Consider the following 16,271-nt stretch of genomic DNA (forward strand, 5'->3'; position numbering starts at 1 on the left):
CCCCCGTCAATAGACAAAAAGGCAACGACTGCAGCAACAAATGGCAGAATCATACACCTACTGTACAATCAGCAGACCAAGGCCATAAGATATTCAAACAGAGTCATCCGAGTCACAATGTAGTCACAATGGATGACGTGTGTTGCTTCTGACTAAACTCTGTGTTTAAAAAAAGTTTTTTATCTGAAAAGCTTTGGTTTGAGCTTCTTGTAAAGTACTTGGCTAAATATTCTTACATGTCCCTGAGGCTGTGTGAGTTTTTGCAGCTGATCCTGACCCTTGATCTCCACATGAGTTTACAGCAGGTGTCCCTCATTTTAAAAAAAAAGAAATAAAAAAAAAAAAAACATATTATAGCATTGCTGGTGAAGATGTCCTATTTAGGTTATTTCAGCAGTCTGGGTTTATTCAGTTTTCCAGAAATGATTCAGAACAAAATAGACTAGTTATCAAGTTTTAAAAACTGGTTTTGTTTATTTTTCAAATGTTTGCACCCAGGATATACATTTTTTAACAATATTGATGATGACATTCTTGGGGACCATGTCTCCATGACGTCACATCAGCGAGTTACCATTGAAATACAGTTCCCCTTATTTCAGCACAGTATTTCACCTCAGTATCTCAGTCTCAGTATCTCTTATCAGGCAGCAGTTTAGTACAGTGCAATTGCATGAATCTGAGCCCTGAAAGTGTTTTTTTCTCTCACCAGGCAGCTTAGACGCCACCACGCCACCAGGAACAGAGGAGGCAGTGTACTAGCACATGACACAGCAAACACACCACCCTCACACAATCTGGCCTACACCAGCCAGCCCACCGTCATCCCTTCCGTCTCCTCTGCCAGGAAACAAAAGCAGTTAGAGGAGGAGGAAATCACGCTTCATAAGGAAGTGTGTGATGCAATGAGGGGGTGTAAAGGCAAAGTAGGCAATAAGAGGATTTTCTGTGGTGATTCATTAGTGTGAAATAAAGACTGATAACTGGGGAATTACTCATCGACCAGTAAGGGCATTATGGTGGGTTTCCTTATTATTTCTTCTAACCTTGAGGTCATGTTTTATAGAGAGGCTATGATCAAAATTCCCTTCTGGGTTAATCTAGCCATAGTCAGTGTTCAACTGTATTTATGTAAATATTTGTGAATAATGTATCAGCAGTGTGCTTGACACGTAAATGGGAACCACCCTCAAATATTGGGCAAACAATGAAAGAGCAAAATTGTTTTTCTACTTTCCATTTTTAATGAAAAGATTTTGAGCCAAATTATACTTAACCTTTAAACAGGCAACATGCACCAGGAGATACAGACTCTTTAACCTTCGTGTTGTCCTCCCGGGTCCTTCCTCTGTCCTTCCTTCCTTCCGTCCTTCCTTCCTTCCTTCCTTCCTTCCTTCCTTCCTTCCTTCCTTCCTTCCTTCCTTCCTTCCTCAGATCTAAGTTCAGCTGTTAGGGTAAATGTTCCCTCCTTCTGTCCTTTCTTCCTTCCTTCATCTCTCCTTCCTTTCTTCCTTCCTTCATCTGTCCTTCCTTTCTTCCGTCTTTCCTTCCTTCCATCCATCCTTCCTTCCTTCCTTCCTCCCTTCCTCCCTTCCTCCCTCCCTCCCTCCCTCCCTCCCTCCCTCCCTCCCTCCTTTCCTTCCTTACTTACTCCTCCCTCCATCCCTCCCTTCCTCCCTTCCTCCCTCCTTTCCTTCCTTCTTCCTCCCTTCCTTCCCTTCCTCCCTCCTTTCCTTCCTTCTTCCCTCCTTTCCTTCCTACCTTCCTTCCTTATTCCCTCCTTTCCTTCCTTCCTACCTTCCTTCTTTCCTTTCTCCTTTCCTTCCTTCCTTCCTTCCTTCCTTCCTTCCTTACTTTAGGTGCAAATGACATGACTAGTGAGGCCTGTTTAAGGGTTAAGTATATTTGAGAACTTGAGCTTATTTAGATTGTACTACAGTTGCAATTCAAAGACAAATATTAAATCAGCTATATAAAATATATAATTTATTACAAAGACACCTGACATGTGAGAGTGTGAGGAGTTTGTGAAGTGTGATACAGATGGGGGTTTACATTAGAGAATCTAATACTGTGAAATAAAATGATAAATAGCAGAACTGAGTCTGTGAGGCGTGTCATTCACATACCACAGCATACCACCACTGCTGACTGAATGTGGAAAAATATGAAATTGGAAAACTGAATACAAGAAACATTTTTATGCCTCTTTGTAAATGCTTTTAGTCCTCTAAGACCACACATTCTTTTAATATTGACACATTAAGTCTTGAAGCCTGCTACTCTCCCTTGTACATTACTTCATCATTGTTGAAAATTGAAATGATTTGATTTGAATTGAATTGAATTGAGTTAAAGTTTTCTGTCCATTAATTCCTACAGATTAGACTTTGTCTTTTGATCGTCTACAAACTTTTAGCCAGCACCTTAACCAATATTGAATCAATGGCCAAATATTATATATTTCAGACTTAAGAAGAAGAAGGGCATGCTTTTTTTAAAGTATTGGTGTAAGAGTAAATCAATCAATGTCCAAATATTTCAGAAAATACAAAATATTGCCTTCACACTGCTAGAGGTGATTCTGAGTTAAATCAACTTTATTTCCTTTATGAATCAGTAATCATTGAAGAGCTGTAATGTTTTGGTGGATGTTGCTCTTGAGAGGTTAACTGTTAAAGTGACAACATCAAATCAGTGTCCTCCTCTGTTCAACCTGATGATAGCTTAGTTTGAATAAAATATTTGTAAATCACACATCATCTGCAGATAATGTGTCTCTGAGATGTTGCCTTAAAAAATAGATAGAGTTTATCATGTATGTCAGTGCTCTATTTGCTCAAATGACTGCCATTATCTGTTGGAAAAGGAATGTTCTTCCAGAGACGCTGTACACCCACTGTACAACAACAAAATGTGATATTTTAGGTTAATGTTATTTTTACACAGATTATACAGTAACGTCATTACTCAGTATTACTCAGTGCCATTCATGTCAGAGTTCAAATGCAAGAAATGTCTGAGAGAAATCAATAGCTGGAAGAATGTATAAAAAAACAAAATGCTATGTTTAGAGTATACACCTGAATGTTTGAAATTGATAAGAAATATTTGATCTAATTTATTTTTCTAATTTATATATCTATTGTCTTAGACCTTCTTTTGTTTGGAGACAGTCTTTGTGTGATAGAAATCACAATGCTGGGGACACATTCACAGCTGGCATTTTTCTGGGATTTCCACATCTGAAAGAGATAGATGTTTTTTTGTGTTCTGGCAAAAAAAACTCCCCTGATTTATACATGATTAATGCATCACATGGGACAAAGTGAAACAAATAAAATGAAGGCCAACAGATCACTATGAATAAAATGGCAATATGTTGATTAAATTACAGTGTTTTTTTGTTTGGCTGTTTACCCACTATTTAAAAATAACACATTTTAAATGATATTTAAAATTGAGAAAATGAAAATGTAAATATGCACAAAAACAGATTTCTTTCACTATCCTGTCTGCTGAGGCACCTAGTTGTGTTTTGAGTCAGCTGATGATTGGAGATTCCCTTACAATACATGCTTTATTCTCTATCTCAGATGTGGCATTTGATATTTGTGTGACATTTTACAATTATAAAGCACTTCAGCATTCTTCCTATTAACCGTGGCTATACAGTGTATTAGTCACTTTGTGATATAAGATATCCACCATTTCAATGGTGGATATATAATTTCAATTGAATTACAGCACAATTATATTAATTCGAATCAGAGTTTTTATATTAATTATTAATATTGACTTAAACAAAATAAATACAAGGCAGATATACAATGCACTGTATGTGAGTGAGTTTATTAATAAGATATTGGAACCTAATTGTAAATACATTTTAACACAGTACTGTTGAAAATTGATATTCCAAAAACCTTTCCAGTTTGCTGTGAATTAAACAGCTGTTTATTGGCTTAAAATAGCATTGTGTGAACCTGCAGGCTTTCTGTGGGGTCAAAAAGGTCAGTGCATCGCCAAGGATTCACCCCAGCAACAACCTGTTTCATTCACCTTACTCCCTACCAAAAGGTATCATCTTACCTGTAACACATTGTCTGTGGCCATCCCCGAGCGGCCCACTTTGGATGTCATTTTGTAGATATGCTGGACTATTTCACACTTCAGAGGGATGTTTACACATTCAGAATCATGTGTTCAGCATCTCTCATCAGCAAGACTGATATGGGGGATTAGAGTTTTCACTGTGTCATGTTTGAAAAGAAACCTTTACCTGATGTGTTTTGTTTGTGTTCTCTATGCTGCCAGAGGCTCAGGTGTAACACATACAACCCAACTCAAAAGGTGTTGGGTTTCTACCCAGTAGGGTCTGGCTGGCCTCTTCCAGCTACTGTTACCAGGCTACTCTCATCACTAATTCATCTGCGCTCTTCACCCAAAGCTGTGGGTGGCTGGTTGGTTGGGTGGTTGGTCGGCTAAGCGTGGGGAAGAACAGTGTTTCTCTTTTGACCAGAGCAGTACACCACCAAGGTTCCTAGAGGAGGAACACACCTGTGCTGGGGCCGATGCAGAAAGGGGAGGATATGAGCCCGCAGGACTCAAAGGCAGCAGGGACCGAGGCCATGGACGAAGAGAAGGCCCAGAACCAGAGCCAAAACCAAGGGTGTGTGGAGCCCACAGCACCTCCGCTTCCTCCTCCTTCACCACCACCACCAGGGCCACCAGAATACCCAAGACCTAGGCTAATTTTCCACACCCAGCTGGCTCACGGAAGTCCAACAGGCCGCATCCATGGATTCACCAATGTCAAGGAGCTGTACGCCAAGATTGCTGAAGTGTTCAACATCTCTCCCTCAGAGGTACAAAACAAAACTGGCTATAGTATACATGTGTATATGATTACTTCATTTCAGGTTATGTTAAAAAATAACCAAGATTAAAAATAGTTTCCTTGCATTTCTTGTCTGGCAGGCCAGTTGCAAACAAGTGTTAGGTTTCCACTCTAGGCTGGTTTCCATGATGCACTAATGAAGATCATTTGGTCTCTTTACTGTCTGCCAGACTTGGCACTGCCTTGACCAGGATCGATAATGGAAACAAATGATCAGTTCTGTAGTCAGTAAACACAACACAGATGATGGATTACATTAATGGAAGGGAGTTTTTCTTTGAAAGTTATATAATTATTACCAAAGTTGGATACAACAAAAGATAATGGGGGCTTAGTCACACTGCTGAAAATATCATGAAAATCCCAACCTATTTGAACAACTCCAAATAATGTAAATTTTTCCCAGATTAATTGGAAATAATTAGATTCTGTAGTTATCAGCTTTCAATTTAGCAGTGCTACAGTTTAGCTCAAACCAAAACAAATGTAAAGTAGTCAAACACTCAAATAAAAAACAGGGCAATCCAGCGATTGTTAAAGTTAAAGCAACAGAGGCATTTACTATGCATGGATGAATCTTAAAAAAGTCCCCACTGGGTCAGGCTTTCTATAATGTAGACATTAAATAATATATTTCAGGTAACAGGCTTTTCAAAAATGCTTATATAACATTATTGGATTAAACTGTCCTTTACCGAGCGGTAGACCGTTGCTCTCAAGGCCAGAAACCTTGAGATGAAATCTGCTCACTAAATCTTTAGCAGGTCAGGGTTAAACAAACCACTTTCGCAGCCTGATGCTTAGTGATAAACATAACTGAAGGCCATCTCAGACACCTGAGATAGACTTCCATGCAGATATCATGGAAAAAGTCATCAGCCACATACACCTAATTTTTGTATCTCAGACAAACATTTATATACTGGAGCAGAGCAGCTGGAAGTGGACACAACAAGGAAACTGATCAAGGAATATGTAGAAGGAAATTGAAATTTAAGACTAAGACAACCACTTTAATGTTTTGTCTGCAGAAATGAAACGTAAAAATATGACTGAGCATATTTACAACTGTCATCTCTGTGGGTTACTTTCTTAATCTTATAATGCAATCTGTTGTATGTGCAGACCAATATTATATATAGTATAAAAACATTGGAACTCGAAAACAAATTTAAGTAAACAGGATTACCAGCATGTATACTGCTGTTCTGCAGCTTTCTCTTATATAGCCTATTATGGTAGCTCACCTAGCAACAGAACAATGAATATTCAACACTGACCATATCTAATACTTATCAGTAATGTTGTGAAGGACACCAATCGGTTTTCTTACCCGATGGACATAAATGATTAGAGATGAAATGATACAGACCTATATATATTTCCCAGCAGCAGGTAACCTTGATAACCTTATCAGGAAACCACCAGCCGTGGTTGTATCTCACAGGGTTGGCTTGTTTCCGTAAGTTACATAAGACTGCATTCCAAAATGCTATATGTATATTCTTAAGAAAGAACTGTCGACTCATGTTGATTAAGAAAGAATGTCACAGTACTTTAAACAACAGTTTAACGTCCATCTTTGTTATTACATTTGTTCTCTAAACATTTAGATGACAATTGTACCATCTGGAGTTTACATGTTTTACAAAACTCTCAGACACTTTTGGCACCAGATTATACTTTGTCCAGTTTGTGCTGGGATAATCTCCAGTCATCCTGAAAGAATAAGCAGTTTATACAAACATGAGATAGAGTACTGTTAATAATGAGCAATAGTGAGAAATGCAATGGTTGGAACCTCTCTCTGTAATAAATATCAAAAAATAAACAAAAGACAAAAATAAAAACTAAATTTTTCAAAACATTTGGACTTTAAGTTTTGTAGGCTGCATTTTTTCTGTGCTGCTTAATCAAAAAAAGTACACTAAATTTCAACGGTTTGTCTCATTTACACAATAGTTGAGTTAACTTTAGTTAACTTTAGTTAACTTCATCTATATGACCTTGAACTGCAGTTAGACTTCTAGATACAAGAATAACATATCAGGCAATTAGTGAGTGATAGTGAGAAGAACAACTGTTTCTTGACCTCCTATGGCCTGAAAAGCAGCAACATACAGGACCTATCTAGTACAGCTAGATGATAACAGAGCAAGACCTTGAACTGTTGTCAGAGTTGCCAGAGATTCACTATGAGCAATATCTAACAGGAAATATGCCAAATCAGATAACATTGAACCCAGGTTATCTTGAATTTCCGTTATGGATTACACAGTTAAACTTGAACTTTAACTTTACCAGACATGTGGAATACATAAAGTCAATTTCAAAAACGGACCGAATTATAGTTATGAATTAAAAATGAGTTCTAAATGCAATAAGTAAGCACTTGCATAAAATACCCTGTTGGAAGAGCTCTTAATGTTATCACTAGTTTAATCCCACAAATTCAAATGGGGAAATGCTGCTCTTTAAGACACATGTGCCTGCCATGTATTCATGGCTGATGTTAGATGCTGGGATCCTGAGGTGTAATCACATTTGATAACTTTTTTCTGATGTGCTTTAAAAAAAAAAGCAATTGTCTTGAATATGTATTGTTGACAGTTTTTTATTATAATTTTGTGACTCAAGCTTACTTTAGCTACAATACATTTTTGGCCAACAATTGTTTTTATCTAAGCACTTCACTCACTGGAACACCAAACATTTGTCCTGTCTATGCATCAAAAGCGATCTAATTTTAGCGTTAAACATACATATAGAAATGTGCAAAACCCCTAAATGAGTCCATGGATGAGCTCATCACAAAATGGCCACAGCTGCCAAACCATATTTATTTGGCTCTACCGCCCTCTGTTGCTCATTCTATATACTGCACAGTTAAAGATGGGCATCATGTCACAGGATTACAACAGAGGTTCATTCTCACCTTGTATAATCAACTTTGATTACATTTAAAGTAAATAAACCAGAGATTATTGTTGTTTACCAAAACTTTTATAAAAGGGCCACAGATGATCAACCAATATGTGAACAACTGTATCCACTCATAGTTTGCTCCAAAAACAAATGATAGCAGTTTTTTTCTAATATAACAATGCACAAATAATTCTTGCTTAAAAGACTATTTGTGGTGTTCATGGTAACTGCTAATTAATTCTACTCTTGTGTATTTAAATTGCACACTACTGAAATAAAGCTGACTTGGCATTTGTGCCCATTTACTTCATTCTTATTCTCAGCTGCCATTTACATTATAAACCTTTTTAGTTGGCTTTTGTTTCTGCAAGAGCCAACGAGAAAAGATAACAGAGTCCTGAACTATTTTACTATAGAGTGTTGACATCATATCATGTATTGCGACATTAAATAATATTTTTCTTTCATAATGTCCATTTTTATTGATTATACATCACAAAAGTGTTGATTAAATTCTGTGATATCCTTTGGAGTCATAGTTTGAGACGTTTTGTCGTTGGATTACATTGTGGGGTTTTATTGTTGCGGGGTGTTTCACTTTCATGATACTGGATTCTTGTACATTCATAATAGAAACAACAAAACTTCTTTCAGATCCTTTTCTGCACCCTCAACTCCCATAAAGTGGACATGCAGAAGCTGCTGGGGGGACAGATTGGATTGGAGGACTTCATCTTTGCTCATGTCAGAGGGGAAACCAAGGAGGTGGAGGTGACAAAGACAGAGGACGCCTTAGGCCTCACCATCACAGACAATGGAGCTGGATATGCTTTCATTAAGGTGAAGACCAGTGAACTGACATTGTCATAAAACCTCATTTGAATTTCTTCTTGGTAATTGCAAAATTCTAGGTTATGCTGTAGAAGAATAAGCTGGACAACCTCTAGTGAATCAGCCAGAGAGTCTCACCTTTCAGTCCTGGGCTATGTGTTTAAAAATGTAAACCTTTTTTGTTAAGAGGCTACTTAAAACCTATTATCTATAATTCATGGCCAAATAAAGGATTAAGGATTTAGTTTGTAGCACTCAAATAATGATTTACATTACACACACACTTTAAAGACAGTTTTATGTTATCATTATATAACATAAATTGAAATTGAAAATACTTTGGACATACTTGGAAACCTCTGATTTTGAAATAGGGTGAATTTAACCATCACGTTCTCCAAATCCAACCTATTTTTTCCAGAGGATAAAAGAAGGCAGCACCATAGACCGACTGAAATCGGTATGTGTTGGTGACCACATTGAGGCCATCAATGACCAGAGTATTGTTGGGTGTCGGCACTACGAAGTGGCCAAGATGCTAAAAGAGCAACCAAGAGGCATACCCTTCACCCTCCGTCTGGTCGGCCCAAAGAAGGCCTTTGGTAGGTGGAAAATGTTTGATATAGCTGTTACGACCATGTGGTAGAAAAGATGGAAAATAAGAATACAGCACAAAATATTTAGTATGAAAAACAGTGGTTCATAGAGAAAATAATAGAAAAATAAATAAATATTTTTTAAAAAGCTGACATACTAGATAGGTGGGTTTCAGTGTGTAATAGCAACTCTCGTTTGGTAAGTTTTGAACTGGTTTTGTGTGACATAGTATGATTAAATATGTAACCTTCTAGGAGGAAAAACAAATGGTGCAAAATCAGACACGATATTTGGAAATTCTATTCATACAGCATCAGCATCCCTGGGTATACTGTAAATCAAATGCCATTAATGTGATTAGAATGAAAACAAGCAGGGAAATCAAGAGAAACAGGAGGCAAATCCATTAGAATATTTGGAAGAGAAAAGTTATACTTTGTATGCAGAGGCGTGCAATAAATGTGCCCTGCTAATTTTTTTTAAATAGAAAAAACTGTCCATACAAGGTAAAGCACCAATATCTGATTTCTACTAACCAGACTAACCCACTCTGTTGTCCCTAGTTGGCTGTGGTGGATTTCAACATTCCCCAATACTTTCCCATGTGCCATCAACCAAACAGGAGGCAGAAACAAAAACATTTTCGGTATTACTGGCAACGAGTCTGAGAAAGTTGTCAGCTATAATTAATTGACCAATATTACGGTAGTGGCTGTTAAGTCTCAGTCAGCGGAATCTTGTGTGATAGTACATGTTTAAAAGTGGCTGTGCAGGGAGACGTATTAGTCAGCTAAGGGTTTGATTAATTAATAACATAGGAAGACAGGACAATAAGTAGTTGGGAAATACTTCTCTCAAAAACTTGCTTGGAAATCAACTCCTCAAATACAGTTATTGAAATTAATTTTCATTTCCAATCATGCACATGGCAAAATGAAAAAAGGCTCTTAGGGATTTTCCATCACAATGCAACCATAAGAAAAACTAAGGCTCTTTGAAAATTGGATATCGTAGAGCATGTATTTGCATGCAGAAAATGTAGCCTTTCATCAGGACAGTAGTAACATGATTTGGTTTACACACGTTTGTCTTGGCTACTAAATTACAATGATTCCCTGCAGGCTTGCCCTCATCTTAACCTTGCTTAAAGTGCTACATGCCCCAACCATTAACTGAATCATGACCCCGAAACATGTCCAAAAAATAAATAGTCAGCCTTGTGGGAAGTGACTTGTATTGCAGGTGGAAAGGGAGTCCCCATGGTGTGATCATCAGACATATTAGACAAACACATATACAGAGAGAGAGAGAGAGAGAGAGAGAGAGAGAGAGAGAGAGAGAGAGAGAGAGAGAGAGAGAGAGAGAGAGAGAGAGAGAGAGAGAGAGAGAGAGAGAGAGAGAGAGAGAGAGAGAGATCATAATGTACTCTGTACTTTTCCTGTTGCTGGAGAGCTTCAAAGCCACTTTCATTTACATGTCAGCCTTTTATCTACGAGGAAAGAGAATGTCTGAATAGATTCATTTGGTTACAGTGAGAGAAGGAGTGTTATCATAAAAGAAGGTCATCCATCCATCATGGTAACCTCTTTCACAGAGCATACATTTCATGTTCACGTTGACCTTTCATTTAGGGGAAGTCTCTTTCACCATGAAGACGTCCTTCTCCCTTTTCCTTTCAGTAAATGTTTGTCTGTCAAACCTCTCGAGAGAACAATATGATACCTTATTTACTGCTTTTGGTTTAGTCGCATCCTAGGGAAGGAAGGAAATAACTTCTTATAGCAGACAGGGTTGGAGCCCAGCGGTCTACAACGTTGTTTATCATACAGGAAACTATATCCATGACCAATGAGGTGACTTCCTGTTACTGATCAGTATTTCTTGGTGGGACTGCCAGTAGGATTACATCATGGACAACAGCAGTTCACAAGAAAACTAAAAGTACACTTACTGGCTTACTTGTTGCTTATCACGTGGTCTTCATCAGCTGTTTGAGTTTGCTCAGTTGTCATGTGCAACAATAGGTGTTGGAGGCTGTGTGATATTTCCATGATTGTGCATACCTCTCCTTCAGATTGACTTTAAAGCAATCTAGTCTAGCAATAAATTCCTATATTGTATACTATGTGGAGAATATTTTTTATCCAAAGGATCCTAAGATAAGTGTGTGCATTGTCAAAACACTATTTGATTTTGGAAGCAACACCATCCAGCAGTGTAGCCTAAATGAACAGACGCAATACCACAACAGACACAGTGTTCTTTATGGTCCTGAATATTAACCAAAGGTAATCTTTGTTGGTACACTGAGTAACAGTAATTTACTCAGTGTACCAGTACAATGTCCTAGTGAACCAGCAATTTAGAGAGTTTTGCTGTCTCCAACAACGTAATTAGAGTAGCATATGTTCACCACGTGTTGCAAAACATCCTTGTGATGCGTAGCTTGAATTGTGGTCCCATGCATTAGTTGCTTCCTGAATAACAATCACAAGCACTGATTGACATAGCTGTTGTTGGCCAGCTGTGCTCTAGGGCAGGAGTTAAGTCCCCTTTTGACTTTGCAGTGCACAACCCAAAACACAGATGTGCATTTTCACATGGACCCAATGATTTTGTGTGTTCAAAATAACCCTTTGAAAAATACCACATGTGAAACACAATGAAGTATTGTTTCACATGTGGTATTATTTTCCTGTGACACCTAATTCACAGTTAGCAACGTTATAGTTAAAACAAACAAAAAAATTAGGCTCACCAGTTAAATGAACAACAGATGGATTAGAAATCCATGAGTCACATTCAGTCTAATGCAGAGCTCAGTGTTCTGCTTTTAATGGACCTTTTGACCTTCTGAATTCTAGGGAACATTCCAATGATACCAATACACAGACATAAGGCTCGAAGCCTGTTCTTTCTGTGGGTGAAAACCATTACAGCCAAATACACACTGGAATTGCACATGAAATTTCTTGTTCGTAGGCAACTGATTCCTCATTTCATCATAAAACCCAATTCACCACGCTTCATTTATTAAAACAATATTTCATGAAACAGTAGTGACATGTCCTGAGGTAAACTGAAGATGAGTCAGTCTATCCAGTTAAAAATGACAATGAACACATCAGAACAGAGAAATGTGAATCATGGTCTCTGCTAAATTAGTTATTTACAAGGTGTTTTTATTTCTGGCATTGCACCTACAGGAATGAGCAGGTGATTACTAGAAAGTACAGTGCAGTGTAAAAACATGTCAGAAATACCCACAGACTGTCAAATTAAATTGATTAATTATATCATTCTGTATTTGTGGTTAGATATGATCGGAATGAGGACCAGAGCACCAAAATCTAATGAGGGCAAGATGGTGAACGGGAGGGAGACTCTGCGTCTTCGCTCTAAGGGTGCTGCTACAGTTCAGGAAGTGGTGAGTTTCACATGCTCAGCTGGACACTGACCTCTGAATTCCCTGAAGCACTCAAACAGTGATGTCATTGCACACACACATATTCACTTTTATACATTTTTAACCCTCTTACAATTAGCTAAACTGTTTCTTATAGCTAATTATATCTTTTTTTTTAATCTTGTCTTGAACATCCTTTGATTTGTGCTGATGATACAGAACATATTTCCCACACTAAGCAATGGAGAACTGACCTGACTTGAACTGAAAGTAACGAAACACCAGAAACCATAGTTGACTGCTGCCACACATAAACTAACAAACAAACAATATCAGTTATTCCTCATCCAACAATGTCTCGCTTAGCTTGGTTTGGGGTGTGACCTCTGTAAACAAAATGACTCTCACTTCCTTCACTTGCACAATGTTTTGCTTTACAATGAACTGCTATTTGACCCCATAGACTCCTTCATGTTGAAAAAGTCTTGAGACTGAAAAGATTAATTGATGTTCAAGAAGTGAAAAATTTAAAACACTTTACAGGCCCAGCAAACACTTGCCAGAAATATAAGTTTTTTAAATCATCTATAAACTTTGATATATTTATATTACATAAAACAAGTCATTAACAATAGCTCAAGATATTCTTGGCTCTTACATGCTTTATTGTGAAAAGTTAAGCTCTCACAAAGCCTCCATCACCATATTTAGAGCGTGAACATCAGTGAATATCCAAACACCCTTGTATGTTCCTGTCTTCCCTGCCAGCAGAATGAGTTTGAAGAACAGGCCACTAAGAAAGTGGACGACCTGCTAGAGAGCTACATGGGCATCAGAGATTTAGAGCTGGGTAAGACCATCCACTTATACATGTGTCCTTAATAAATGAACTTTGTACAAACATTTAGATGAACTGAGCTAGTGCTGAATGGATGTTCACACAGAGACCAAGGAGTGGATTGTTATAGTCAGGCAAAGTGCCTATGGTATTTCACTGTCTGTCTAGCATGCAGGGACAGACTTACCTCACCCCCGAGACAAAGCAAAGGAAAATTCCTCCTCAAATATCACCACAAATCATCTATGATATATTAAGTGTACTCGATGCACATTTCTTCCTTCAACACTTTGATACTTTACATTGGCTTCTGCTGATGAGTTTCTGCATTTTAGGGAATGGTTTCTGACAGCCCCAAGAGAGCATGTATAAGTTTTAGTTTTAAATGTTTGTTAGTGGAGGAAGCAGTTTAACATTGGTAAAAAATATTTTAACTTAAAGTCATCGTGCCATGTCTTTCTAGAGCAGTCCATAACAGTCTTCCCTGGGGTATGGAGTTTGCTCAGTTGTCATGGAGATTTCACAATTGCCATTCCATACTTAGTTGTCTTCTTCATGATAACTGGGCAAACTACATCTGCTAAAAATGTTCATTTAAATGATTCAGCACATGAGGAAATTTCTTTTCTGATGAAGTTCCTGGGAACACTCAGGAATTTGAGAGGGACACATACCAGGCTTACTTAACATTATGCATGATAAGAGCTTGCCCTTTCTCAGACTTTCAAGGTCAATAGGTTAGTGGTTTCTCAATATCTTCCTCATGTTGGGTTGGAATTGATGAATATGAAAACATGTTAGATTATCGAGAGGTCACCAACAAATTTCTGTTCCTGAGCACATTATAAATGATATACAGTAATATACAAATGGAGCATCCAGGCTATCCTTCCACTCACAAAACAGATGGAAATCTGGTTTGCATGCAAACTCCTTTTGAGCTTCTGATGATTGGTAAAAAAAAAAACCCACAAACATACTGACACATCATTGATTTAGCTGATCCAAATGATCTGACACAGCCTTCAGCTTTCTTTATTTGTTTCCATTAGGCTGGTTGATTTATCAGAAAATTGACACTGAAAAGAATAATGCATCATAATCCATTTGGTGAGTCACCCACAGCTATCACTTTAATGACAAAACTCAGAGAAAATTAAATATGTGCATCCCCTCTTCTCTGCAGCAACCACCATTGTGGAGGCAGGCAAAGACAAGAAGAACCCTGATGACTTTGCAGAGGCCTTGGACTCAGTTCTAGGAGATTTTGCTTTTCCTGATGTGTTTTTGTTTGATGTCTGGGGAGCTATTGGAGACGTCAAGACTGGCAGAATCTAGATAACTACTTTAAACCAGAGAGAGAGCGAGAGAGAGAGAGAGAGAGAGAGAGAGAGAGAGCGAACTATGTACCCTGGTACTTCCAGCTGGGGAAAAAAGTATAGAAGTGTTTAAAGTTACCTTCTCAGTCCTTGTACAGTATACATTTTAATCACTTCCTCTACAACCAGGATGGGGACTGCAATTAATTCAACCATTTCCTTTCAAACTGTCTGCGTCTGTTGGCATATCATCATGTTTTAATGAGATTTTGATCAATCTTTACATTATCATGGTAATACCCGATGGTAATACCCATGGTAATACCCGAAAGTTGGAGTGCAGTTTTAAAATACATTTGGATTGAAATCAAATACTGAAATTAATGTTAACTACGTAGGCTTTTAGCTGGTGATCTTGCTCACAGTGAAAGATTAGCTTCAAAATACAGTCTTATTACCCCACATACATAAAACATATTTCTGCTTCTGCTTTCTGCTATTTACATAAAAATAAAAAATAAATGAAGGTTTGGATGGCTCATTCCCGAAAGCTAGAGAACATTATGTTCAAGACATGTGAACAATCTGTTAGGATAATGCAAAAGTACAAAAAGTGGACAATCGGTCAGCCATCTTGGAACACAGGAAGTAAGATAAGCAATAAACAATAAACCTTTTGATGAAAAGCCAGCAGAGAGGAAGAAAGCCTAATTTGTGGCTCATCTGAAAGTCAGGATATATCACTCTACTTCTTCTGATATGCATGCTAGCCGCCTGCATGTCTGATATATTTTATGACATATTAAGAATCATTAAATGTGCAAATTATTTAAAAATATTTGCATGAATTGCTTGCAAAATATTTGCAAACAATTCTATGAAAACTACATATTTTTATAGAATTGGTTAAATCTTTTTATTTCAATTTAAGGAAACTGGCCCAAAAATTATTATAACACTGCAATTTACTGTAAATACTCTCAAATATGAAAATCAACCTGAAGACATTAGTCAAGACTTGTGTTTGAAAATAGAATCATCACAGAATGAAAGGAAATAGGACTATCAACATTCATTACTGTCCAACAGGAACCAAACAAGAATCTAGCCCATAACTTCCCATGATTAAAAAAGGAAAACTAAAGCTAGCCTGTGTGTGTATGAACCATTTTCTTTGAGTTCTCTGCATTGATTTTGCCTAATATTGATATATTTCAGTAGCTTCATATTTCTGCCATGCGTTCTTAGGAAACTTGGTTGTTGCTGGTTTGTTTCAAAAGACAGAATGTAAATATACCGGACCAGTTTGACACAGTTGTTATACTTCACTATCATTGTTTTTAATTCCAATGTGCTGCTCTTTCTCTTTCTGTACCTGCATTGGGCAAAAAAGAGGGAAGCATTAAACTACTATACATGTTGAGGTTTGACAGTTAAATGTTTTCTGGTTCACCA

At 37.6% G+C, this 16,271-nt stretch overlaps 1 protein-coding gene across 1 annotated transcript; it reads left to right on the forward strand.

The window, feature by feature from the left end:
• The first annotated feature begins 4,574 nt into the window (after positions 1-4,574).
• Positions 4,575-15,156, forward strand: gipc3 (GIPC PDZ domain containing family, member 3). Its single transcript, XM_053322491.1, has 6 exons — positions 4,575-4,868; positions 8,480-8,665; positions 9,078-9,258; positions 12,571-12,680; positions 13,428-13,509; positions 14,684-15,156. Exons 1-6 carry the CDS (start codon positions 4,575-4,577, stop codon positions 14,833-14,835), a joined length of 1,005 nt encoding a protein of 334 aa, XP_053178466.1. The 3' UTR covers positions 14,836-15,156.
• The last annotated feature ends 1,115 nt before the right edge of the window (positions 15,157-16,271 follow it).

Source organism: Scomber japonicus, chromosome 7 (assembly GCF_027409825.1).
Source record: "Scomber japonicus isolate fScoJap1 chromosome 7, fScoJap1.pri, whole genome shotgun sequence".
Taxonomy (NCBI): Eukaryota; Metazoa; Chordata; class Actinopteri; order Scombriformes; family Scombridae; genus Scomber; species Scomber japonicus.